The 27,559-nt window shown below is 44.5% G+C and overlaps 1 protein-coding gene and 1 long non-coding RNA gene across 2 annotated transcripts in view; one reads left to right on the top strand and one right to left on the bottom strand.

The window, feature by feature from the left end:
* capn12 (calpain 12) overlaps positions 1-27,559 on the bottom strand; it is a 49,714-nt gene that overhangs the window by 19,302 nt on the left and 2,853 nt on the right. Inside the window, exons 2-10 of the mRNA XM_087983983.1 lie at positions 26,226-26,295; positions 24,250-24,368; positions 23,428-23,561; positions 14,399-14,570; positions 12,228-12,311; positions 11,097-11,182; positions 10,174-10,251; positions 9,506-9,660; positions 5,056-5,219 (exon numbers count right to left, since the gene is read on the bottom strand). Of these exons, the coding sequence (XP_087840109.1) occupies positions 5,056-5,219; positions 9,506-9,660; positions 10,174-10,251; positions 11,097-11,182; positions 12,228-12,311; positions 14,399-14,570; positions 23,428-23,561; positions 24,250-24,368; positions 26,226-26,295 (1,062 nt within the window). The remainder of the gene's footprint in view (positions 1-5,055; positions 5,220-9,505; positions 9,661-10,173; positions 10,252-11,096; positions 11,183-12,227; positions 12,312-14,398; positions 14,571-23,427; positions 23,562-24,249; positions 24,369-26,225; positions 26,296-27,559) is intronic.
* On the top strand, positions 11,679-26,331 carry LOC148135991 (uncharacterized). The gene is made up of 2 exons (XR_015754719.1): positions 11,679-12,056; positions 26,121-26,331. It is a non-coding gene; the product is annotated as an uncharacterized LOC148135991 (long non-coding RNA).

Raw genomic sequence — 27,559 nt, forward strand, 5'->3', positions numbered from 1 at the left:
ATGCTGTGGGGATTGTGAATAACACATTTAGTGAGTTGGTCACACTGCATATTGGGATTGCTGAGGGAGAAAGGGAATGGGTGACCAAAAGTTAGAGAGCGAGCAGGAAGGCAGTGCAGATGTCCCCTGCGGTCATCTCCCTCTAAAACAGGTATACCATACTGTTGGGGGAGATGGCTCACCAGGGGAAGGTAGCAGTAGCTAGGATCATGGCACCGTGGCTGTGCTGTTCAGAAGGGCGGGAAAAAGAGTGGAAGGACTATAGTCATAGGGGATTCAATTGTAAAGGGAGTAGATAGGCAGTTCTGTGGTCGAAAATGAGACTCCCAAATGGTATGATGCCTCCCAGGTGGTGCACAGGTCAGGGATGTTCTCGGATCAGCTGCAGAACATTCTCAAGGGGGAGGGTGAATAGCCAGTTGTCGTGGTGCATATATGCACAAACGATATAAGTCAAAAAAAGGGATGAGGTCCTACAAGCAGAATTTAGAGAGTTAGGATGCAACGTGCTAGTCAGAGTAGGAATGATGGAGTAAGCAGGATGAACGCGTGGTTTGAGAGATGGTGCAGGAGGGAGGGGTTCAGATTTTTGGGACATTGGGACCGGTTCTGGGGGAGGTGGGATTATTATAAATTGGATGGTCTCCACCTGGGCCGGACTGGAACCAATATACTTGGGGGTGCTTTTGCTAATGCTGATGGGGAGGGTTTAAATTAATGTAGCAGGGGATTGGGAACCAAATGAAGTAAGAAGACAGGAAGAAAGCAGAAACTAAAGCCTGTAAGGAACTAGATAATGAAGTCAGCATGACTAAGGGGAAGAGAAGGCAGGGAGCAGATGATGAATGCAAAGGGATTGATGGTCTGAGGTGCATTTGTTTTAATGCAAGAAGTATAGTAGGTAATGCGGATGAACTTGGAGCTTGGATTAGTACCTGGGAGCATGATGTTATTGCTATTACTGAGATTTGGTTGAGGGAAGGCATGATTGGCAGCTAAACATCCCAGGGTATCAATCCTTCAGGCGGGATAGACTGGCAGGTAAAAGGGGTGGAGGAGTTGCATTATTGGTCAGAGAGGATGTCACAGCTATGCTGAAGGAGGGCACTATGGAGGACTCGAGCAGTGAGGCAATATAGGCAGAGCTCAGAAATAGGAAGAGTGCAGTAACAAGGTTGGGGCTATACTACAAGCCTCCCAACATGAATGTGAGACAGAGGTGCAAATATGTAAACAGATCATGGAAAGATGTAGGAGCAACAGGGTGGTGGTGATAGATTTTAATTTTCCCAACATTGACTGGGATTCGCTTAGTGTTAGAGGTCTAGATGGAGCACAATTGTAGGATCATCCAGGAGGGTTTTCTAGAGCAATGTGTAAATAGTCCAACTTGGGAAGGGGCCAGACTGGAGCTGGTGTTGAGAAATGAGCCCGGCAAGGTGGTTGAAGTTTCAGTAGGGTATATACTACTTTGGGAATAGTGATCACAATTCCATACGTTTTAGAGTACTCACGGACAAAGATGAGAGTGGTCCTAAAGGAAGAGTGCTAAATTGGGGAAGGCCAACTATACCAAAATTTGGCAGGAACTGGGAAATGTAGATTGGGTGCAGCTGGTTGAAGTTAAATCCACATTCAATATGTGGGAAGCTTTTAAAGAGAGGTTGATTAGAGTTCAGCAGAGGTATGTTCCTGTGATAATGAGGAATGGAAATGACCAGGTTAGGGAACCATGGATGATAGGTGAAATCCTGAGACTAGCTAAGAGGAAAAAGGATGTGTAGATGAGGTCTAGGCAACTGAAGACAGACAAAGCTTTGGGAGAATATCGTCAATTTCGGACCAATCTGAAATGGAATTAAGAGGGCTAAAAGAGGTCATGAGTTATCCTTAGCAAACAGGGTTAAGGAAAATCCCAAAGCCTTATTTTCATATATAAGGAGCAAGAGGGTAACTACAGAAAGAGTTGGCCCACTCAAGAACAAAGGAGGAAAGTTATGCGTGGAGTCAGAGAAAATGGGTGAGATTCTTAATGATTGCTTTGCTTTGGTATTCACCAAGGAGAGGGACATGATGGATGTTGAGGTTTGGGATAGATCTTTGGTGTACTCTAGGTCAAGTCGGCATAAGGAGGGAATAAGTTTTGGGTATTCTAAAAGGCATTAAGATGGACAAGCCCCCAAATGGGATCTACCCCAAGTTACTCAAGGAAGCGAGAGAGGAAATAGCTGGGGCTTTAACAGATATCATTGTAGCATCCTTGAACACAGCTGAGGTCCTGGAGGACTGGAGAATTGCTAATGTTCTCCCCTTGTTTAAGAAAATAGCAAGGATACTCCAGTTAAATATATACTGGCCAGCCTGACATCAGTGGTAGGGAAGCTGCTGGAGAAGATACAGAGGGATAGGATCTTTTCCCATTTGGAAGAAAATTGATTTATCAGAAATGGGCAGCATGGTTTTGTGTGGGGAAGGTCATGTCTTACAAACTTAATGGAATTTTTTGGGGGGAAGGGCTGAACATGTCATATACATGGACTTTAGTAAGGAATTTGATAAGGTTTCCCATGGTAGGCTAATGGAGAAGGTGAAGTTGCATGGGGTCTAGGGTGTTCTAGCTAAATGGATAGAGAACTGGCTGGGCAACAGGAGAGAGAGAGAGAGAGTAGTAGTGGAAGGGAGTTTCTCAAAATGGAGACCTCTTACCAGTGGTGTTCCACAGAAATTCGTGCTGGGACCACTGTTGTTTGTGATATACATAAATGATTTGGAGGAAGGTATCGTTTGCCTCATTAGCAAGTTTGCAGATGACACTAAGATTGGTGGAATAGCAGATAGTGAGGGGGACTATTAGAGAATACAGCAGAATATGGATAGATTGGAGAGATGGGCAGAGAAATGGTAGATGGAGTTCAATCCAGGCAAATGCAAGGTGATGCATTTTGGAAGATCCAATTCAAGAGTGAATTATAAAGTAAGTGGAAAAGTCTTGGGGAAAATTGACATACAGAGAGATCTGGATGTTCAGGTCCATTATTGCCTGAAGGTAGCAACACAGGTCAATAAAATGGTCAAGGTGGCCTATGGCATGCTTTCCTTCATTGGACAGGATATTGAGTACAAGAGTTGGCTGGTCATATTACAGTTGTATAGGACTTTGGTTCGGCAGCATTTGGAATACTGCGTACAGTTCTGGTTGCCACATTACCAAAAGGATGTGGATGTTTTGGAGAGGGTGCAGAGGAGGTTCACCAGGATGTTGCCTGGTATGGAGGGCGCGAGCTATGAAGAGAGGTTGAATAGATTAGGATTGTTTTCGTTAGAAAGATGGAGGACGTGATTGAGGTCTACAAAATCGTGAGCAGTATAGCCAGGATGGATAGCAAGAAGCTTTTTCCCAGAGTGCAGAATTCAATTACTAGGGTTCACGAGTTCAAAGTGAGAGGGGAAAGGTTTAGGTGAGATATGCGTGGAAAGTTCTTTATGCAGAGGGTGGTGGGAGCCTGGAACGTGTTGCCAGCGGAGGCGGTAGAGGAGGGAACGATAGCATCATTTAAGATGTATCTAGACAGATACATGAATGGGCAGGGAGCAAAGGGATACAGATCTTTAGAAAATGGGCGGCAGGTTTAGATAGAGGATCTGGATCGGCGCAGGCCTGGAGGGTCACAAGGCCTGTTCCTGTGCTGTAATTTTCTTTGTTCTATGTTCTGAAAAGGTGGTTCGTATTCTACCACAGCAGATGGTGAAATTTGAATTTAATAAAGTCTCACATCAGAGCATGTTGTTTAAAATAAAAGCACCTCCTTCACTGATGCCCTGCGATCTTTACCTAATCTGGACTACATGAGAGTCCAGACCCACAGCAGTGTGGTTCACTGTCGTCTGGCAAAAAATGCTGACTTAGCCAGTGACACCAAATCCCACAATTAGTTTCTTTAAAAATGGTTCTGAAGGAGCTGCTAGAATCTTGCTTGTGAGAACAATGTGATTGAGAATAAACATGAGCTGATCAGACTAATTTGGTCAGACCTAACTTGAGTTTAAACCATCTGGCTGAATGTTTTGAGGATTACAGGAGATAAAGGAATGTCTTTGAATGTTATTGATATAGATTTCCAGAGATACTGTACATACTTGCGTAAAAATTGATTTTCTGAGAATCTTCAGGTTTAAAAAAAGTTGGAGCGGTCAACTTTTACAATAAGTGGGAATGTTTCAGAGGGGCCTCACTTCAACTAAAATGTTATGTGGGAGTCAGTGTTGGAAACATCTGATCATCATTTACAGCTCTTCAGCTCTTTTGTGGCGGCCTGACCTCTGGGCCAGATGTGAGTTCAAGTCCCACCTGCTGCCGATAGGGAAAATAGTGTTCTTATATTGTATTCAGAAGAATTTCCTGCAATAGTAAATGTACAGTCCAACAAGGTAGGATGCAAAATCTGATACAGATACAGCTGCATGTGACAATTTAATAATTATAGCTCCCTGTGTCATATACGGTTTACTATAAACAGCTCTGCTTAATATTATAGAGCTCCATGTGTGACACAGTTTAATACATACAGCTCCCTCTGTGACTCTAATCACTGTGTAACAAGCACACTGTTTAATATATACAGTTTCCTGTGTAACAGTGTTTGCAATATTTTCTAACCAACCTATTCAGGGATGTCATTACATACATCTGAAGCAGATGTGACTTGAACCTCCTGGCACAGAGGTCAGGACATTACCACCACACCACTAGAGCCTCCACCACTGTTTAAATGAAAGCTGGAATACCTGGGTAACCTTAATGAGAAACTCTTTAACAAGCAAAATGTCACCTCAGTTTGATGCTTGAAATTGTCCTAATCCTGACCCCAGATTTTTGACCCTCAATACCACATTGAGAAGCCCTGGTATAAAATGCCAAGGCCCCTGTGTTCTGGCCCATCTGGTTATGCAGCTCCACGTGGTGACATATTTACATGATATTAGATTCTGCGTGATGTCGATCACATAGTCACCAGATCAATCCATATTATTATAACGTATCGCTAGTTCACTTACTGCGTAGATGTAGAATCCAATGTAGTAGAAATTGATCTTATCTTTCTTGCGACCATATTTCTGCAGAAGTTCGACCGCAATTGTACAGGTAAGCTCCTCATCATGCGGATCGTCGTCCTTCTCGAATAGTCTCAATCTGTACTGAGGGTTTGTCGAGAATGTGTCTGTGTTTGTTGGGGATTGGGTTTGGAGGGGGGAAGAGAAATCCAAAAAGAGCATTCAGTCAACAGGGAATGTAAAGGGAGATGCTGCAAGTGGGTGGACTCTGGAATTCAGTGCTCAAGATTGTATTGGTGGCAGATTAATCTTGTTTTATAATTGTTCACCTGATGAGGGCATCACTGGCTGACATTTATTGCCCATCCCTAGTTGCCCTTGTTTGGCAGTTTCAGAGGGCACATAAGAGTCAACCCATTGCTGTACATCTGGAGTCACGTGTAGGCCAGAACACGTAAGGATGGCAGATTTTTTTTCCCTAAAGGACTTTAGTGAATCAGATAGGTTTTTAAAAAAACAACAGTTGCCATTAGATGAACTCTTTGTTCCAGATTTTTAAAATTGAATTCCAATTTCATCACCAGTCAGCAGGATTTGAATCAGTGCGCCCAAAATCTTAACCTGGGATGCTGGATTACTAGTTCAGTGACATTACCACTAACATCTAGAGTCAAACAGCACAGAAACAGACTCTTTGGTCCAACTCTTCCTTGACACCCAGGTTTTCTAAACTGAACTACAGAGAAACCTTGATAACATTGTTAGCCAATCTCTGGGATGTTGCGATCTTGTCTGGATAATCCAAAGTTTGGTTAATCGTATGCCGGATAATTGAGGTTCCTCTGTAGTCCAATTTGCTTGCATTTGGCCCATATCCCTCTAAATCTTTTCTCGTCATGTACCTGTCCAAGTGTCCTTTAAATGTTGTAATTGTACTCATCTTTACTATGTCCTCTGGCAGTTTGTTCTATATATGCACTACTCTCACTGTGAAAATGTTGCCCCTTGGGTCCCTTTTAAACCTTTTGCCTCTCTGCTTAAACTTATGCCCTCTAGTTTTGGACTCCCCTATCTTCGGGAGAAGACCATGGCTATTTGCCTTATCTATGTCCTTTACAATTTTATAAACCGCTGTAATGTTGTCCCTCAACCTTCTCTGGTCCAGGGAAGAAAGTCCCAGCGTATCAAGCCTCTCCTTATAACTCAAACCCCTGTCCTTGTAAATGTTTCTTGCACCCTTTCCAGTTTAATAATAGGGCAACCAAAATTGTATGCTGTATTCTAAATGTGTCCTTACTAGTGTCTTGTACAACTGTAACATGATGTCCCAACTTCTGTACTCCTGACTGATTAAGCAAGCATGCCAAATGCTGCCTTCACCACCCTTTCTATTTGTGATGCCACTTTCAAGGAACTATGTACCTGCAGCCTAAGTGTTTCTGATCGACAACAGTCCACAGGGTCCTACAGTAACTGTGTAAGATCTGCTCTCACATTTATATAAATTAAACTCCATCTGCCATTCCTCAGCTGACTGGTTCAGTTGATCAAGTTCCTGTTGAACTCTTAAGAATCTTCACTCTCTGCTATATTACCAATTTTGGTGTCATTTGCAAATTTAGTAACCATGTCTCTTGTATTATCATTCACATCGCTTATATAAATGATGACCATGGACGCAGCACCAATCCTTGCAGCACACCACTGGTCGCAGGTATCCAGTCTAAACAACAACCCTCTACCAGCACACACTATCTCCTAGCATCAAGGTAACTCTTTATCCAATTGGCTAGCTCTCTCTGGATCCCATGTGATCCATCCTTTCTAACCAGTCTACCATGTGGAACTTTGTCTACATGGACTTTAGGAAGGCCTTCAACAATGTCAAATGCTCTGCCTTCATTGATCTATCTTAGTCATCTCTTCAAAAAACTCAATCAAGTTTATGAGTCATAATTTCCTGCGCAAAGCCATGCTGACTGTCCCTAATCAGTCCTTGCCTTTCCACATGCATGCAGATTTAGTCTTTCAGAATCCCCTCGAACAACTTACCCACCACTGATGTAGGGCTCATTGGTTTGGCAGTTGTGTGCCCAATTACCCCATGCCCCAGGCAAATTCTCTTCCACCCCCCCACTCCCTGCCCATGATTTACAAAGTTAGCATCAAACTGGCACTGCCTGTTTTAAATTAGCTCGTCTGCTTAGGAAGTTTCTCAATCACATTCTCAGAATGTTGTAAACAGCTTAAATTGTGATTAATCCCATCTCGTATGTTGTCACTGTTGGAATGTAAATCTACGGCAGCTCAATTTTGCACAATATAATTCTAATTGTCTACTTGTTCTTTTTGCTTGGGGATTGGAAGAGGAAGATTGGCCGGGACATTTCCTGTCCACTTGGACCATGAACCTATGATCCAAAAGATGGCACCTCCACCACTGCTACATTCCCCAAGTATGACACAGGAAGTATCAGTCTGAATGATGGGAGAGGGACTAAGCACATGACCATCTGATTCTTAATGGCCTCTCATTCTGTGTGGAATTTCAGCCCTGATCTTTGACCCCAAGTGAAAGAAGCATAGAGTGGCAAAGAGGTTCTTTATTCTTACATGGGACTTGGGCATCGCTGGCAGGGCCAACATTTGTTGACCATCCCCAAGTGCCCTTGAACTGTTTGTTTTGCTTAGAGTGGTGCTGGAAAACCACAGCCGGTCAGGCAGCATTCGAGGAGCAGGAAAATCGACGTTTCGAAGGGCTTTTGCCCGAAACATCGATTTTCCTGCTCCTCGAATGCTGCCTGACTGGCTGTGCTTTTCCAGCACCACTCTAATCTAGACTCTGATTTCCAGCATTTGCATTCCTCACTTTTGCCTGTTTGTCTTGCTTGGCCATTGCAAAGTCAACCACATTGCTGTGAATCAGGAATTACAGGTAGGCCAGATTTCTTTCCCTAAAAATCTCGAGTGAACCAAATGGGTTCCTACAAATAATCAATGTTTGTGGTTATGGTATGAGATTAGCTTTAAAGCTCCAGATTTACTTTTTGAGTTTAAATGAATTGAACCAACATCAACAAAGTATTAACCTGGGCTGCTGGCTTCCTAATCCAGTAACATTACCAACACCCCACTATTTCCAGTGAATTCTGAAAGTGAGAAACATGAGTGTTTGTGTAACTATTGCACAAGACCTTTATTTAGAGTTGGTCTCTTAATCACCCACGGGCGCCATTTCACTGCTACAGGGTTTGATTGCAGAGAGACTTAATCTCCTCTAAAATGCCATTTGAGAAAAACAAGTGTTCACAATCGAGCACAGGCCAGAACTTGCTCAAAGAATATTGCACAAACAGCTTGCTGGAATGGATGAGTAAGTGGCAGATTAAATTCAGTGTAGAGAATTGCAAAGCAGTCAGAAGAGAGACAACATAAATAAAAGGGTATGATACTAAAGGGAGTGCAGGAGCAGTGGGACCTGAGCATATTGTACACACTTTATTGAAGGTGGCAGAATGTGCTGCCTGAGTGTGTGGGGGAGGCAGGTTCAGGTGAGGCTTTCAAAATGTAAACTAGGTCTTTATCAGAAAAGGAAGAATGTGCAGGATTACCAAGGAAAACATTAGAGAATATCAGGAAGGGAATTGATCAAACGCTGTAGACATAATGCACCGAACAGTCTCTGTCTGTCCTACAGCCATTACATAATTTGGATTTTGAAGAACTGATTTTGAAACTGGGAATTATTTACTCTTGTGCTGTCAGGAACATTGTGAACAGCCCCATTCCCTTCTCCTCCTCCGTAGCCCAAATTGCTGTTGCATCGTAACATGCACGGACCTGTCTTAACTACTGTTCTTGGAAATTAGGGTCTACCACACAGTATGTGAGCTGAAAATGTGTTGCTGGAAAAGCGCAGCAGGTCAGGCAGCATCCAGGGAACAGGAGAATCGACGTTTCGGGCATAAGCCCTTCCTGAAGAAGGGCTTATGCCCGAAACGTCGATTCTCCTGTTCCCTGGATGCTGCCTGACCTGCTGCGCTTTTCCAGCAACACATTTTCAGCTCTGATCTCCAGCCCTCACTTTCTCCACACAGTATGTGAGCATGGCCCAGGATCCAGTTTGTCAGAGAGCTAGTAACAGACAGTCCAGGGCTGACTCCTAACTCTCCACAACATTCCCTCCCGCCTTTTGAAGTTTAAGAGTCAACCACATCGCTGTGGAAATAAGGAACTTTGGAACAGTACGTCTTGAGAATCGATGCATGTCAGTTGAAATAATACTCGTTTATCTGCCCTTGGTTTTGAATTTTTTTGACCTTGGTGCCCACCACCCTGGGGATTACCTCTTTTCCAGAATCTCGGAGCCTGTAAGAATTTATTACCAGTCAGTAAGGGGGGTCAGGGCTAAGGAGGCAATGGACACACTGGCTTCTGACAATAATACTCTTACCTTCATTAGTGCATCCGCCAGCACTAATTCCTGCCACCCACTTCCCTTCGTGAGAAGTAATGGTCCAGAGACAGTTGGTGCTGTGTAGGCAGAGGGGTTGTAGATTACACAGCTCAATCTGGGTGAAGTTCTCAGCAAGAATTTTGGCTGGCATCCTGTATAAGAGGGGATGATAGTGGCAATGTGGTAAGACACAAGGCAAAAGGTCAGAAAGCTAACCAAGTGGCTCCTGCATTCTCCCTTTATTCTGCACTTTGTACCCAGCAGTGGTGCAAAATCCCTATTGGCAGTGAGAGTTCTCCTTTAAAAACCAAGGAAACAATTAGTGTCAGAACCCATCCTAACCCCATTAATTAACAACAATCTCAGTGCTAAAGCAGAAGTCATCTTTCTTGCTTAATGCTAGACAAAGACATGGGCTGTTGAAGCTTTTCACCTCTCACTCATCAGGACAGAATTACAAGAATGCCACATTTCAAAGGGAATAACAATTTATAGTGCTGAGGAAAGGATGCTGATTGGTTGCCAAGAAGCCTCTGATTACTTGGAATTTAGTCATGGAGAATGCACCAGGGAAATCAAATGGAGCCATATTTGATTGACCATTGTTGCCCCCATTCTGATTTACAGCAAAGTGCTTTCAGTGCAAGTCAGAGTGAAGCACTTACCAGAATTCCCCATCTTCCTTAATCATCAACTTCAGTTTGGTCTTCTCATTCTCACTAACTGCATTCCACAACTGGGATCTGCAAAAACAGGAAAGAGAACATCAGATATTGGGGGGAAATCCAGTATAATGAGCCTGAGATCCTTCACTGTCTATGATCTTGAAAGGTTTAAATTGAAACACTTCATAAAATCCAAATCCAGGTGAGAAATAAGGTGGGGTTGTTGAGTAAGAACTTGCAGGATGAGTGGCAAAATCATGTTTCCTTATTGACAGAGTAAGGCACAAAGACAATACTGTCCTGGGAGTGTTTAATGGGAACAACATTGAGGGAGCTTTAGTCTGTAATTGGCCTTGTGTGTTCTCCCTGCCCTTCTGAGTGTTTGATGTAGATGGTATGGAATGGGCTTTGCTTGCAGTTTAGAAGAGTAGTGGGACCTTTATTTTCTATCTAACCCTGTGCTGTTCCTTTCCTTCATCTGGAAGCATAGAGCTTTACTGTTTCCAAACATGTGCTATCACTGTCTTGGGAATGTTTGATGGGATAGTGAATGGGGGTGGAAAATTTTGAGGAGACAATATGTAGTTTCTGGACTGTTATGGTTGCTCCTGCACCCAGGAAGGAAATGGCTAAACCAATATGGAGCACAAGATCCCCTGCTGGTTGGAGAAACTAGGCCCTTAAGGAGTCTTATCCTTGAAGTCTGGCTGATTCTGATCCAACCTTCACAAAACTACAGCACTGGCAATGGGATCTGGTTCAGGTAACCATGGAAATGATTTTGGGAGCAGGTAACCAGTATTCGGCTAGTTTTGATAATTCTCAGATTCTGTTTGCCTCTGTTCTGGTCCTGTGCCTACAGTGGCCATAGCTAACCTGTCTCATGCAGTGTGTGAAACCTTTGGGAGAGAACTCCCTCCTACCTGTCACTCCATGGACCATTGTACTCCTTGTGACCCCAAGGATTGCGCAAACGGAAGAGTCTTATTGAGGAGCCATCATACTTCACCTAGTGATGGAAACAAGTGGATGAGGGTCAGTGGTAGAACAAGGACTACAGAACTATTATAACACAGAAGGAGACTATTAGGCTTGGTTCGAATACCTACTGCCTCCTGCCTTTTCCCCATCACATTAGTTGAATAGAAATGTTTCTATTTCTATTCAACTAATCATCCTCTAGAATGCCTCTATAAATATTAATATGTAAGGGCCTGCCTTCTGCAAGCACGAGGAACAGGTCCAGGTACTTTCTCTTTGTTGACTTAAAAATGAGTGTAGGGGACAATAGTTCCTTAATGCATGGTAGAAGCTCAACCAGAGTGAAACTAATCAGCATCCTTTTCTCATGCATTTTAAACTGTTGTTCTGTTTGAGATTTGGCATTCTTGCGATTCTATGTGTTGAAGAGCCTTGACAACATGTCCCTTTATTCAGCAGTACACCAGCTCTGTGTGCCCAGGGCATTCTACAAGAGCATTTTAAAACTGATCAAAGGAAGTGTAGAAAAGGCACTTTGAAGGTGTCTTAGGATTTTCCAAATTGACATTGAATCCTGTGCAGAATCCAGGGCCTATCGCAACTAAGCTTTTAAAAAAGCACAGCCTTGTATTGACCATTGAAAGCAAGCACCGATCAGAGGCAAGAGAAAACAGAGAGACCCAGCCCAAATGAGCAATTGATCCAAAATGCAGTTGCCGATCATAGCCCATCCTATTTACAGCAGAACCTTATAGGCGCAGATGGGTGTGAGCAGTCACCAATGTTCCCCACCAAGAACCTGAACTCGAACGAATACAGTCATTTTCACCCAGAAGCATGAACAGACTCCAAGTCACATACGGAGCTGTGAGATTACAGAGACCATGCACTTCGACAATAAGGTGAGATTCAGAAAGAGTATTAAAGAGGAAAGTGAGGCTGAATATTGGATGTGTTTCGGGGAGGCAGGACCTGGGCAAAAATTAAATTCAGACACGCCCAACAAACAATAATGTGTGGAGCTCTGATGTCAGAGGAGATGACAGAATGGTGAGGAGCGAGGATGTGCTCACCGTGTCTGCACCTGTGATTGCGTACGAATGTGCCTTCATTAGACCCAGGCCATGGTCCTTCTCCACATCCTCCTGGTTGGCAGCCTAGGATAAACCCAGAAGGTCACTGTCACAACGGGTTTGGAATCAGCAACAAACTCCGAGATCCTACTCCCAGATCCCAACAGTAATCATGCAGCTCAGGATGGTTAATCCTACAATGTCTTAATGGGGTTATGAATGATCCAATTGGTCACCTCGTCTGATCTTGGGATCTCCTGCCCTCATGGTTAGGCCACGTGTTGGCTAACCCAGAGGAGAGGGTTATTTGCTGAATTCTTGGGAATGAGAACAACCTGAGGTTCCCGTACCTCCAGCCTCAATGGGAAGGTGTGGACAGATCAGTAACCACCAGTCCCCTGATTGAAAATGGTTGTGACCAAAATAAGAGTCCCACAAAACAACTGGAGTAAATTTCTAAAATTGATTTCCGAGGTCTCCCTCCAGGTTCAAGGGTCCATACCCTGATATCTCTCTTTGGTGAGGTCTCAGCTCCTTCTGCCAGACTCCCTGTCTCCTCAACCCTTCCTCTCCTCCAAATCCCTCTAATCCTTCCTCAGAGCCTCTCTTTTCCCAAAACCATCATTCCCCTCTCTCCTAACCCTTCCTCAGAGCCCCTCTCTCCAAAATCCCCATTCACATCTCCATAGAAGTCTCCATCAGGGTTCCTCTCTCTCCTCAAACACCAAATTCCCTCTTCGCCTAACTCTCCCTCAGGACCCCACTCTGCCCAATCCTCTCAAAGCGCCTCTCTTCCCCTGATTCTCCCTTATAGTCCCTCTCTGTCCAAAACCCCATTTTCCCCCCCTCTCTCCAACATTCCCTCGGGGTTCCTCTCTTCCCCATATCCTCCCTCAGAGCCTCTCCCTCCTAAAACACCCAATCCTCTCTTCCCCCAAACCCACCCTCAGTTATACAGAATAATATAGAATCCCTACAGTATGGATTTGCCCCAACAAGTCCATGCTGACCCTCCGAAGGGCAACCCACCCAGGCCCATTTCCCTACTGCTCTACATTTACCTTTGACTAATACACCTAACCTACACATCCCTGAACACTTTGGGCAATTTTTAGCATGGTCAATTCACCTAACCTGCACATCTTTGGACTGTGGGAGGAAACCGGTGCATCCGGAGGAAACCCACGGAGACATGGGGAGAATGTGCAAACTCCACACAGACAGTTACCCGAGGCGACAATTGAACCCAGGTCCCTGGCACTGTAAGGCAACAGTGCTAACCACTGAGCCATCGTGCTGTCCAGTTCCTCTTTCTCAATAAGATGCCAAACTCCTTTCTCCCAAACCCTCTCTACCCCACCCTTTTCAAGTTCCCACTCTGCCTAGCACTTTCTCAGAATCTGTCTCCATTCTCCTCTCCCCCAATCTTCCTTTAGGTTCCCTGTCTACCCAAGCCTTTCTCATTCACCACTACCCCCAATCACCTTCAGTTCCACACTCTTTCTTTCTCTCTCCCTCCTTCTAGACACCCAACATCCATTTCTCTTCAAGCCCTCTGTCTCCTATGTGACCCTAAGTCCCCAGTAACCCCTCCCACTAAAACCCCCATCCCTACTCAACTAGCTTTACCTAGTCTATCCCTTTCTACAAACCATAATCCACTCCACCAATTTCCCTCTCTCTACCACTCCAGAACCAGAGGTCACTGTCTAAAGATGCTGGCTAAGATATTTAGGACTATGGAATTCTCTGCCACAGAAAGGCAGAAGATGTTAGATATGTTTCTTCTGGCTAAAGGGATGAAAGGGTATGGGGAGAAAGTGGGAACCGTGGACTGAGGCAGATGATCAGCCATGATCACATTGAATAGCTGAAGTAGGTTTGAAAGGCCGAATAACCTACACAGCTGCCGTTTTCTATGTTTAACCCTCTCTCCCTGATTCCCCAACTGTTGCACTCTGAGCCACCACCTCCCCTTGACCTCAGTAGCTACAACCCAGTGAGAGGGGCAGTGGACAGCGACAGAGAGTTAAAGCCCCATGATCTTCTGAAGAGATCCAGTGAATCAAGAGTATCCCATCAGACTGGTCATTGAGGCCTGGAGTTGCTCAGCAACACCATATTGGAGCCTCCCATTGGGAGTGAGAGCAACAGCATAGTGTTGGCATTACCTCGATGCTGCAGGATGCCAGTGACTGCTTGGTGAGAGCTCGCTTAATCAACATCCACAGCTCATCTGGGGTTATGGAGCTCATTTTGAAAGAGACAGCAATTCCTCCGGTGAAGTCTTCCATTGCCTCTGACACATTGCCGCTGATTAAACTGGAATAGGAACCATACAGCCTACAGGGGCAAGACCAGAATGTCACCATCATATCGAAATAATTGTCTTTGTTGACACTTTAGATCTTAAAAGTTGCATGTGAGTGTTACATTGAGGGGAGTGGGATATAACACTATTACCCTGACGGGTGCAGGGATGTGGGGGATATCAGAGTGTTACAGTGAGGTGTGTTGGCTATATTGGAGTGTTCTGGTTAGGGTTGTGGGATATATCAGAGTTACAGTGAGGACTGTGGGCTATATCAGAGTTACAGTGAAGGGTGTGGGGTATATCAGGGAGTGACACTGCTGAAGTCAGGTGATATCTACCTGCTGCAGGCAGTCAACTTTGTGGCTCTTTTAAAAAATGTGTCTTAACTGAACAGTCACTAGCTAATGATTGCAGAATAGATCGCTATGAAATAAGATGCGACTGACTTCAACACTGCTAAGGACAGCACTGTGAGAAGATTGAAAGGAGTGCGGAAATTGAGTAAAGGCAGGACAAACAGAGCTGTCCCCTCAGGTAGATCAACGCTGGTTAATTGAATAGCCATAAACCATGTAGGATTTGCTAAAATACAGGTTAAATGATCCTTACAAATTTCCATGAGCACATTGTTGGCTATTTTGAAGAGTTCCTAACAGGTGTGCTTTCCTTGAAACTTCCCTTGGTCAACCTATTCAGAGGTATTATTAAACACCTCTGCAGCAGGTGGGACTCTAATCCAGACCTCCCGGTTAAGGGGTATGGACATTACCACCACATCACAACAGGTCCTTGGTCCTTGTTATGGAGTTTTAAACCAATGTTCTGATTATGTTGGCACATGGTGTTCCACCTAGTGGTGGCATTGGGCACAACTGGATTCTCAACCATACCGATCCATTTAAGTCAAAGAGATGTGCAGCATGGAAACAGACCCTTCAGCCCAACGAGTCCATGCCGACCAGGTACTCCACTCTAATCTCGTCCCATTTACCAGTACTTGGCCCATATCCCTCTTAATTCTTTCCTAATCATATACCCATCCAGGTGCCTTTTAAATGTTGTCGAGAGTGTGAAGGTGGAAAAGCACAGCAGGTTCATGCAGCATCTGAAGAGCAGGGGAATCGACATTTCAGGCATTAGCTCTTCATCGGGAAATTCCTGATGAAGGGCTAATGCCCAAAACCTTGATTCTTCTGCTCCTTGGATGCTGCCTGACCTGCTGTGCTTTTTCTCCTCCACACACTCGACTCTGATCGCCAGCATCTGCAATCCTCACTTTTTTCTAGCCTTCTAAATGTTGCAATTATACTAGCCTCCACCACTACTTCTGGCAGGTCATTACTTACACGTATCAGCCTCTGCTTTAAAAAGTTCACCCTTAGGTCCCTTTTATATCTTTCCCCTCTCACCCTAAACCTATGCCGTCTAGTTCTGGGATCCCCCATCTCAGGGAAAAGACTTTGTCTATTTATCCTATCCATGCCCCTCATGATTTTATAAACCTCTGAGATCACCCCTCAGCCTTCAATGCTCCGGGGAAAACAGCCCCAACCTATTCAGCCTCTCACTGTAGCTCAAATCCTCCAATCCTGGCAACGTCCTTGTAAATCTTCTGAACCCTTTCAAGTTTCACAACATTTTTCTGATAGGAAGACGACCAGAATTGCACGCAATATTCCAAAAGTGGCCTAACCAACATCCTGTACAACTGCAACATGACCTCCCAACTCCAATACTCAATACTCTGACCGATAAAGGAAAGCATACAAAACGCATTCATCGCTATCCTATCGACCTGCGACTCTACTTTCAAGGAGCTATGAACTTGCATTCCAAGATCTCTTTGTTCAGCAACATTCCCCAGGACCTTACCATTAAGTGTATAAGTCCTGCTCTGATTTGCTTTCCCAAAATTCTATCACTTCACATTTACCTAAATTAAACTCCATCTGCCTCTTCTCAGCCCATTGGCCCATCTGACCAAGAGGTACCTTCTTCGCTGCCCACTACACCTCCAGTTTTGGTGTCATCTGCAAACTTAGTAACTATACCTCCTATGTTCATATCCAAATCATTTATATAAATGACGAAAAGTAGTGGACCCAGCACCGATCCTTGTGGCACATCACTGGTCACAGGCCTCCAGTCCGAAAAACAACCCTCCACCACCACCCACTGCCTTCAAACTTTGAGCCAGTTCTTATCCAAATGGCTAGTTCTCCCTGTATTCCATGAGATCGACCTTGCTAACCAGTCTCCCATGGGGAACCTTGTCGAATGCCTTTTAGATATGTCCACCACTCTGCCCTCATCAATCATCTTAGTTACTTTTTCAAAAAACTCAATTAAGTTTGTGAGACATGATTTCACACATACAAAGCCATGTTGACTATCCCTAATCAGTCCTTGCCTTTCCACATATGGGTAAATCCTGTCCCTCAGGATTCCCTCCAACAACTTCTCCACCACCGATGTCAGGCTCACTGGTCTATAGTTCCCTGGCTTGTCCTTACCACCTTTCTTAAATAATGATACCACATTAGCCAACCTCCAGTCTTCTGGCACCTCACTTGTGAATATCGATGATACAAATATCTCGGCAAGGGGCCCAGCAATCACTTCCCCAGCTTGCCACAGAGTTCCAGTTTTTACTTGATCAGATCCTGGGGATTTATCCACCTTTATGCGTTTCAAGACATCCAGCATTTCCTCCTCAATATGGACATTTTTCAAGATGTCACCCTCCATTTCCCCACTTTCTACATCATCCCTGATGCAAAATACTCCCCCATCTCCTGTGGCTCCATACAAAGGCTGTCTTGCTGATTTTTGAGGGGCCCTATTTGCTCCCTAGTTACCCTTTTGTCCTTAATGTATTTGTAAAAACCCTTTGGATTCTCACTAACCCCCTATTTGCCAAAGCTATCTCATGTCTCCCTTTTGCCCTCCTGATTTTCCCCTTAAGTATACTCCTACTGCATTTATACTTTTATAAGGATTGACTCGATCTATCCTGTTTATACCCGAAGTATGCTTCCTTCTTTTTCTTAACCAAACCTTCAATTTCTCTAGTCATCCAGCATTCCCTACACTTACCACCTTTCCTTTCACCCCAACAGGAATATACTGTCTCTGGACTTTCGTTATCTCATTTCTGAAGGCTTCCCATTTTCCAGCCGTCCTTTTACCTGCGAATATCTGCCCCAATCAGCTTTTGAAAGTTCTTGTCTAATACTGTCAAAATTGACCTTCCTCCAATTTAGAACTTCAACTTTTAGATCTGGTCTATCCTTTTCCATCACCATTTTACAACTAATAGAATTATGGTCATTGGCCCCAAAGTGCTCCCCCACTGACACTTCAGTCACCTGCCCTGTCTTATTCCCCAAGAGTAGGTCAAGTTTTGCACGTTCTGTAGTAGGTACATCCACATACTGAATCAGAATATTTTCTTGTACACACTTAACAAATTCCTCTCCATCTAAACCCTTAACACTATGGCAGTCCCAGTCTATGTTTGGAAAGATAAAATCCCCTATCATAACCTCCCTATTATTCTTACAGATAACTGAAATCTCCTTACAAATTTGTTTCTCAATTTCCCACTGACTATTAGGGGATCTATAATACAATCCCAATAACATGATCATGCCTTTCTTATTTCTCAGTTCCACCCAAATAACTTCCCTGGATGTATTTCTGGGAATATCCTCTGTAAGTACTGCTGTATTGCTATCCCTTATCAAAAATGTCACTCCCCTTTCTCTCTTGCCTCCCTTTCTATCCTTTCAATAGCATTTGTATCCTGGACCATTAAGCTGCCAGTCCTAGGTAAAAACAAGGACTGCAGATGCTGGAAACCAGAGTCCAGATTAGAGCCTGCTGTGCTTTTCCAGCACCACTCTAATCTAGATGCTGCCAGTCCTGTCCATCCCTGAGCCATGTTTCTGTAATCGTTATGATATCCCAGTTCCATGTTCCTAACCATACCCTGAGTTCATCTGCCTTCCCTGTTAGCCCTCTTACATTGAAACGAATGCAGTTTAATTTATCAGTCCGACCTTGTTCTCTGCTTTGTCCCTGCCTGCTCTGAGTGTTTGACTCACTTCTTTTCTCAACTGTACCAGTCTCAGCTTGATCTCTTTCCTCACTATCTCTCTGGGTCCCAGCCCCCTTCCTCGTTTAAATGCTCTCAAGCAGCTCTAGCAAATCTCCCTTCCAGTTTATTAGTCTCCTTCCAATTCAGGTGCGATCCATCCTTCTTGTACAGGTCACTACTACCCCAGAAGAGATTCCAATGATCCAAAAATGTGAATCCTTTTTCCATACACCAGCTCCTCAGCCACGCCTTCATCTGCTCTATCCTATTCCTATCCTCACTAGCTCTAGCACCGGGAGTAAACCAGACATTACTACCCTTGAGGACCTCCTTTTTAAATTCCTGCCTAACTTTCTGTATTCTCCTTTTAGAATCTCATCCTTTTCCCTTCCTATGTTTTTGGTACAAATGTGTACAATGACCGCCTGCTGGTCCCTCTCCCCTTTGAGAACATTCTGCACCCTCTCTGAGACATCCTTGATCCTTGTACCAGTGAGGCAACACAGCATTCTGATTTTTTGCTGCTGGCCGCAAAAACGTCTGTCTGTGCCTCTGTCTAGAGAGTCCCCTAACACAATCAATCTCTTGGAACCCAATGTACCTCACATTACATTAGAGCCTGTCTTGTTACGAGAAACTTGGCTGTTCATGCTACATTCCCCTGAGAGTCCATCATCACCTACATTTTCCGAAACAGCATACTTATTTGAAATGGGGATAGCCACTGAAGACTCCTGTACTACCTGTCTACCTCTCCTAGCTTTCCTGGAGTTAACCCTTCCACTTGACTGTATCTTCGGCTTTTCTCCCTTCCTATAACTGCCATCCATCACACTCCCTTGCTCTTGTAAATTCCTCATTGCCTCTAACTGTCACTCCAACTGATCCATTCGATGTGATAGGATTCGCAACCAAAGACAGTTATTGCAGATATAATCCTCAGTAACCCGTAAACTCTCCCAAAACTCCCACGCCCAACAAGAGCATATCACTTTACCAAAGGCCATTTTGCTCCTTTCAATCCACAGACCCAGAAAATAGCATCATCTTATTGCTCTACAAAACACTGCTCCAAGCTAACTTAATACTTATAGTTTACATTTTAAAAATTTAATCAAGAGACAGATCCTAATAAAAACATATAATCAGGAAAGAATTCACACTACTCACTATTGTGGATTTACAGCAAGGCTGTACTTAAAACTATTCACTTATCTGTTTCTGTGCTGTGACCTCTTCCAAATAGGTTTCTCCAAGATCTGTTGTGAATTACACTGTTTGTTAAATTTTCCTTGACATACGCTGATGTCCAGCGATACATGAATTCAAACAGCAAAGGCAGTAACTGCTCAGATTCACTGCTGTGTCAGTTAGCAGTATGGGTTTCTTTCTTCTCTCCTTTACAGACCACGTCCTTTGTCAGTGGCTCTCCCTTTTAAAAGTGCCATTTTGACTTTTTTTCTCCAAAGTTCCAAAACAATTGCAACAGCATATAAAACCGTCATTTGAGGAAATCACCTCATAGGCCTAAAATTCCTCAAAATGGAGCAGCTGTTACAGATACAAATGTTTCCCATCCTCCATCTTGGATTACCCACTAACAAAGGTCCATGCAGTAAATCATGCAGCATCCAAGGAGCAGCGAAATCGACGTTTCGGGCAAAAGCCCTTCATTATTATTCTTGATGAAGGGCTTTTGCCCGAAACGTCGATTTTGCTGCTCCTTGGATGCTGCCTGAACTGCTGTGCTCTTCCAGCACCACTAATCCAGAATCTGGTTTCCAGCATCTGCAGTCATTGTTTTTACCATGCAGTAAATCACACTGTAAAAGTCATAGTTTCAGAAAGACCGACTACAACATTTGGGTGAAAAAGTGCACAATGTCATGGCAACTTGGACGACCTGGTCAGTCGAAAGCTATCCAATTTCCCATCACACTTCTGGGCTTTTCTCAACAGTCATAGAGATGTACAGCACGGAAACAGACCCTTCGGTTCAACTTGTCCATGTTAACTAGTTATCCTGACCTAATCTAGTCCCATTTGCCAGCACCTGGCCCATACCCCTCTAAACCCTTCCTATTCATAGTCCCAGCCTGATGCCTTTTAAATGTTGTATTGTACAAGCCTCCACCATTTCCTCTGTCAGCTCATTCCATACATGCACCACCCTCTGTGTGCATATCAAATGTTTTCCTTTTGAAATCTCGATCAAATTGCATGGAATTTTGAAATCCATCCCCACATTCAGCAGCTCATTCCAGATAATAACATTCACCAAATCCCCCCGCCATGTGATCGTGTGTAACACAGAAGTCTATTGTGTTGCATTTCTGAACAGTTTTTCACTTGGTTTCATTGCAAAACGTGTGCCCCCAGGGAAGGAATTACAAATCAAACTAGTTACTCTGGTTTCTATGGTGTTCAGGTAAAGCTGTCAGTGTGTGCTTCTCAGAGGTAAATGTGAGCAGAAACAGGGTATTTGACGCCATTTGTTCGATTGGAAAGGTTGCTATCTAAGGCCTTTCAGCCCCTCTAGTGTACTGGGGAGACTGGGAACTTCAATGCCTCTTGTTCTGTGTGCTTTGATCACAAAGGTTACGTGACATAAATTAAGAAGTATTGAGGCATCACAGAGAGAAATGTGTTGTTTAGAGAACTCTCTGCATTTCCAATTTGAACTGTTTTGGCCTTAGGCAGATTGGGTAATGATCATGGAATGTATTTGTTCGATATGTAGACTGTTGTCCAACTGTCCTTGTTGAAATTGCTGGCAAATCCTACAACATCCAAATCAAAATGCTCATGTGATGTTTTTGTTCCTGATTTTAAGAAAAAAATATTTTTTGGACAGATTGGAATTTAAGCCTGCTCCTCACTTCCTTTTTGAAATATTCAAACACCCTTTTCCAAATTTTGTTTCCAGCTCCCTTTCCCTCCACGTCACCAGATCTGTGTGTGCAGTGAATGTGGGGAGCTGAGAGGGGGGGGGGGGGGGGGAAAGAGTGTGTAGGAGAGAGTACATGTGAGGTTAATAGAGATTGGGTGAGGGGGGAAGAGTGGGTGAAAGAGGGTGAGTGAGGGAGGGAAAGAGATGGTGGGTGGGAAGGGATGAGTGAGGGGGTGAGAGTGACACAAGGGAAGAATGAATGAGTGAGAAGGTGTCAAATCCTGGGGGGGATTTTGAAATTTTCAAGGAGAAAATCACCCCTCATTCGTCTAACCTCCAGCGAAAATGGGCCCAAGTCTCCTCAGTCTTTCCTCTCTGGATAGAGCAACATAGAAGTAATGATGGGGAGGCTGTTGCCCATTGAGTCACTTCAATGGCCTGCAATTACAACCAAACTCCACCCACTGTGCCAATCACTTACAGCTTATTGGTAGTTAATTGACAAAGACAGGCCAATAAAATTCAAAATGGTAAACTCAGTTTAATTTGAGAGATGTTAGTCTGCACTGACAAGGAAACACTCCCTCAAGAAGGTCCTGACACTTTTACTGCATTATCACTGATTACTCCTCATGGTCGCAACCCCATGTGCCATCCTGAAATATTTGATGGGGATACTGCAGAGAGAGCTTTACTCTGCATTTAATCCTGTGTTGTATCTGTTCTGGGAGTGTTTGATGGGGACAGTCAAGAGAGGTTACTTTCAGTTTTAAAAGAATAGAGCTTTACTTTTGGTTTAAAGGAGTTGAGGGACTATCACTCTCTATGTAAACATGTGCTGTCTCTATCCTGGGAGTGTTTGTTGGCGACAGTGTAGAGGTAGTTTTACTAGTTTTACCCTGTATCTAAGTCTAGGAGTGTCTAATGGGGACAGTATAGAGTCATAGAGATGTACAGCATGGAAACAGACCCTTCAGTCCATGCCGACCAAATATCCCAACCCAATCTAGTCCCACCTGCCAGCGCCCGGCCCATATCCCTCCAAACCCTTCCTATTCATATACCCATCCAAATGCCTCTTAAATGTTGCAATTGTACAAGCCTCCACTACTTCCTCTGGCAGCTCATTCCATACACGTACCACCCTCTCTGTGAAAATGTTGCCCAGTAGGTCTCTTTTCTATCTTTCCCCTCTCACCCTAAACCTATGCCCTCTAGTTCTGGAGTCCCCGACCCCAGGGAAAAGACTTTGCCTATTTACCCTATCCATGCCCCTCATGATTTTGTAAACCTCTATAGGGTCAACCCTTATCCACTGATGCTCCAGGGAAAGCAACCCCAACCTGTTGAGCCTCTCCCTGTTGCTCAAATCCTCCAACCCTGGCAACATCCTTGTAAATCTTTTCTGAACCCTTTCAAGTTTCACAACATCTTTCCTATAGGAAGGAGACCAGGGAGCTTTACTCTGTATCTAACTCCATGCTGTGCTTGACGTGAGTGTTTGATGGGGACAGTGTAGAGGAAGCTTTATTTTAAATTGACTTTGAGTTTAGAAGGGTGAAGGAAGCTTTACTCTGTATCTAACCACATGCTGTCTCTATCGTGGGACTTTGATGGTGAAAGTGTAGATGAAACTTTACTTGCAGTTTAAAAGAGTTGAGAGATCTTTACTCTATGTCTAGCCCCACTGTGTCCTTATCAATTCAGTATCATAGAGAACTTTACAGTGTTTGCCTGATCTAGAAAACATGCTATTCCAAGTGAGGACTGCCTGGAATATAAAACTTCCCTGGAATGTTGGCGTTGATAACTAATCAGTGAAATTAATCTCGAGATCTCTCTCTTTGATGGATCTACAGCAAACAGTGTTTGATGCGGGAGAAGGTTGGGTCCTTACTTGGCATAGGCCTTCTCTAGAAGGGCACTCCAGAGTTCATTCCGTGAGGACGATGAGGTGAAGATTAGTCTCCGGTTCTTCACTGGGAGTTGATCATCCACTACGACCTCCACCCATTTTCCGTACTGCCAGAACTTGGAGAACAGGCAGATTTAAACATTGTATATAAAACTGGTCCTTTTGTCTAAATGCCCCCCCCCCCCATCATCCCCAGCCCCAGCCTGTTTGCATCTGTTCCCCTCCCAAAGGCCTGTCTCCATGGGAAGTGCAACATCCTCACTCAATCAGCCATTCTTCAGCAGGGAGTTGGGGTTGAATTTTACCCATCGTGAGGCAATGCTGGTGCAGTGGCCATGATGTTAGTGGATGAACGATCTTAGCATGAGTATTGATCCAGGGTCAAGTATTCAAATCCTACCCCAGCTGCTGGCAGAATTTAAAGTTAATTAATAAATCTGCAATTAGAATCTAGACTGGGTGATGATAACCATGACAACCACCATCAGCTGTAGTAAACATTCATCTGATTCACTAATGCCATTTTGGGGAATGGCAATCTGCTGTCTTTAACTGTCTGGCCTACACATGCCCCCAGGACCCCCTCGGGATTGAATCAAACCATCATTCCTCATGAACAGACAGACACACAAACACACACACAGACCAACACACTCATAAACAGACACACAAGTGTATTCCATACAAGTGCACACACTCACACAAACAGAAACTCACTTATACACAGATGTTCACACACTCTCACGACGCACACATTTCTAGCTGCAGTGCCTCCATCTGATGGGGTTGAACCCAGTTCCGTACCCGGAAGTGGAAGATCCCAGCATACGGCTGCTGAAAACTCTGCTCAGTGGGAACTGCATAAGTGAAGAGCTTCTCATCGAGGGTCAGTGAGGACATAGCTGCCAGGAACCAGCAATCACCTGTAAAGAGGAGAGAGTTCGATTGAGAGGGGAAAATGAAAAAAAAAGTGAGTGAGATTAAGACAGTGAGTGAGAGAGAGAGAAAATGGCAGAGCAAGAGAAGGAATGAGAGAGAGGGGGGGATAAAGTTAATGTGAGAGAGAAAAGTAAGAGAAATTAAGACAGATTTTGATTGAGAGAACATCCCCACTCCTGACCTTAAAATGGAAACATATTATATGCAGGGAGGTGATGGCATAGTGGTTATTATCACTATTGACTGAGTTTGAATCCTGCCATGGTAGATGGTGGAATTAGAATTCATTAATATCTGGAATTAGGAGGTTAATAACAGCCATGAAACCAATGTCAGAGAAACCCATCTGGTCACTAATGGGAAGGGAAATGTTGTCTTTACATGGCCTACATGTGACTCCAGACCACAGCAATGTGGTTGACACTTAACTGTCCTCTGGACAATTAGGGATGGATAATAAATATTAGTCTGACTAGTGACGCCCACATCCTGTAAATTGATTTAAGAAAAAGAGTTCACTGGTGGTTGAACAATGTTCTGCGCCATTAACAACTTTGAAGCAGTCGATGTTCATATGGGACAAGATCTGGACTATATTCAGGCTTGGGCTAAAATGTACCAAGAAACAATTGTGTCACGCAACTGGGCATTGGTGAGACTTCACCAAGAGCATACGGTTCAGTTCTGCACACCCTACACTGAGAGGGACATACTTGCTTTGGAAACAGTTGAGGAAAAGATGATGAGGGTGAAGGAGGGAGTGAGTTGGAGAATTTTTAGGGACACTCGGTGCCTTTAATGAGGGTGTTCCAGGATTTTGAAAGAACAGCAATTTATTTCCAAGTCAGGATGGTGAGTAGTTTGGAGGGAGCCTGTAGGTTGTGGTGTCCCCTTGCCGCTGGTACCCTTCCAAATATCCAGTCCCTTATCCTGCAAATGTGACCCCATAGTTCTAGATTTCCTTGCTAAGGGAACCATTTTCTCAGTGTCTCTCCTCTGCAGCACCTTAAGGCTTTTCATTGTCAATTGTTTTCATCAGGTCATCAAGCTTCTTATGATGACTGACTGCTGCCTCTATGCCCATCATTCTGAGGAGAAATGCTGCTCCCAGCTGTTCCATGGATTTGGAGCCAGTTGGAGTATGCAACAAAAAGACCTTCATTTATATGGCACTTTTAATATAATAAAATGGAACTTTATAAAACACATGACTCCAAACCATGTGTTAGAGATAGTAGGTCAGATGATCCAGTTTGACCAAAGATGGAACTTAATAGAGAGTCTGGAAAGTGAGGTTGAGAGATTTGGGGAAGGGAAATCCTAGAGCTTGGCATATAGGCAACTCTCAGAACAGGTGTATCATGGGATTTGACACAGAGTAAAGCCCTTCTACACCTCGCCCATCAAACACTCTCAGAACAGTGACAGGATGGGCTTCGATACAGAGTAAAGCTTTCTCTACACTGTCCCATCAAACACTCCCAGAACAGGGAGAACACCAGGTTAGATATCAAGTTCCCTTAACACTGTCCCATCAAACACTCCAAGAACAGGTACAAAGCGTAGGGTTAGATACAGAGTAAATCTATCTCTCCACTTTCCCCATCAAATAGGCCCAGTACAGTGACATTTTGACACTTAGTTTATTTTTCCGAGTGGACCGGGATTAGGAAGACAATCAAATGATTCTTGTACGTTTGAATTTCACGGTATATTCTGTGTTCTTATCCGTCCAGGTACACGCTGGAGAGTATAGTGAAGGAATATTTCCCAGGGAATGTACCAGAACTCCCGGCTGTCTCAGCGCTAAGGAGCAGAGAAGGATTCAGACTGACACTCACCGAGCCGACCTTGGCGAATATCCGTGCGGCTGATCGAATCCACAAAAAACTGGGGCTTTGAAAACAGTTCCTGTAATTTGAATTAACATTGAACCTTTTAAGCTTGCTTTACTATCTGCACACATTTCAGACATCCACAATCATGGAAATGTACATTCCTTAGTGATCACAACTCGCCTCAAGGACAGATACGTTTCCCTAAACCCCAGCAAATACTGACACACACCCCATCGTCCACCGTCGCCTCCTCCCCGGACGCTGTGGAAATACTGAAGACGCACCCACCCCCATCCCCCCATATTCACCACCAGCCCCCAAGGACTGCGTGTAAATACTGACACACACCCCCACCTCCCCACAACCCAGCACAAGCTCCATATGGGGTCTCTGTGTAAATACTGACACACCTCCCCCCCAACCCAGCACAACCTCCCTATGGGGTCTCTGTGTAAATACTGACACACCTCCCCCCCAACCCAGCACAACCTCCCTATGGGGTCTCTGTGTAAATACTGATACACACACCACCACCTCTCCCCAACCCAGCACAACCTCCCTATGGGGTCTCTGTGTAAATACTGATATACACACCCCCACCTCCCCCCAACCCAGCACAACCTCCTATGGGGTCTCTGTGTAAATACTGACACCCACCTCCCTCCAACCCAGCACAACCTCCCTATGGGGTCTCTGTGTAAATACTGACACCCACCTCTCCCCAACCCAGCACAACCTCCCTATGGGGTCTCTGCGTAAATACTGATATTACCACACCCTCACTCTACCCCCCGAACGAGGAAGACCCTTTTAAATACTGACACAATTGACCCGCAGTCTCCCTGTAAATACTGACACTCCTCTTCCCCTCCAGTCTCCCTGTAAATACTGACACTCCTCCTCCTCCCTCCAGTCTCCCTGTAAATACTGACACTCCTCCTCCTCCCCCCCAGTCTCCCTGTAAATACTGACACTCCCCCTCCTCCCCCCAGTCTCCCTGTAAATACTGACACTCCTCCTCCTCCCTCCAGTCTCCCTGTAAATACTGACACTCCTTCCCCCCCCCATGTCTCCCTGTAAATACTGACACTCCTCCTCCTCCCCCCCGTCTCCCTGTAAATACTGACACTCCTTCCCCCCCCCCAGTCTCCCTGTAAATACTGACACTCCTTCCCCCCCCCCCCCAGTCTCCCTGTAAATACTGACACTCCCCCCGGCAGTCTCCCTGTAAATACTGACACTCCTTCCCCCCCCCCCCCCAGTCTCCCTGTAAATACTGACACTCCTTCCCCCCCCCATGTCTCCCTGTAAATACTGACACTCCTCCTCCTCCCCCC

Source organism: Chiloscyllium plagiosum, unplaced genomic scaffold (genome assembly GCF_037043375.1).
Source record: "Chiloscyllium plagiosum isolate Xiang-an unplaced genomic scaffold, Cpla_swu_hap1 HiC_scaffold_47, whole genome shotgun sequence".
Taxonomy (NCBI): Eukaryota; Metazoa; Chordata; class Chondrichthyes; order Orectolobiformes; family Hemiscylliidae; genus Chiloscyllium; species Chiloscyllium plagiosum.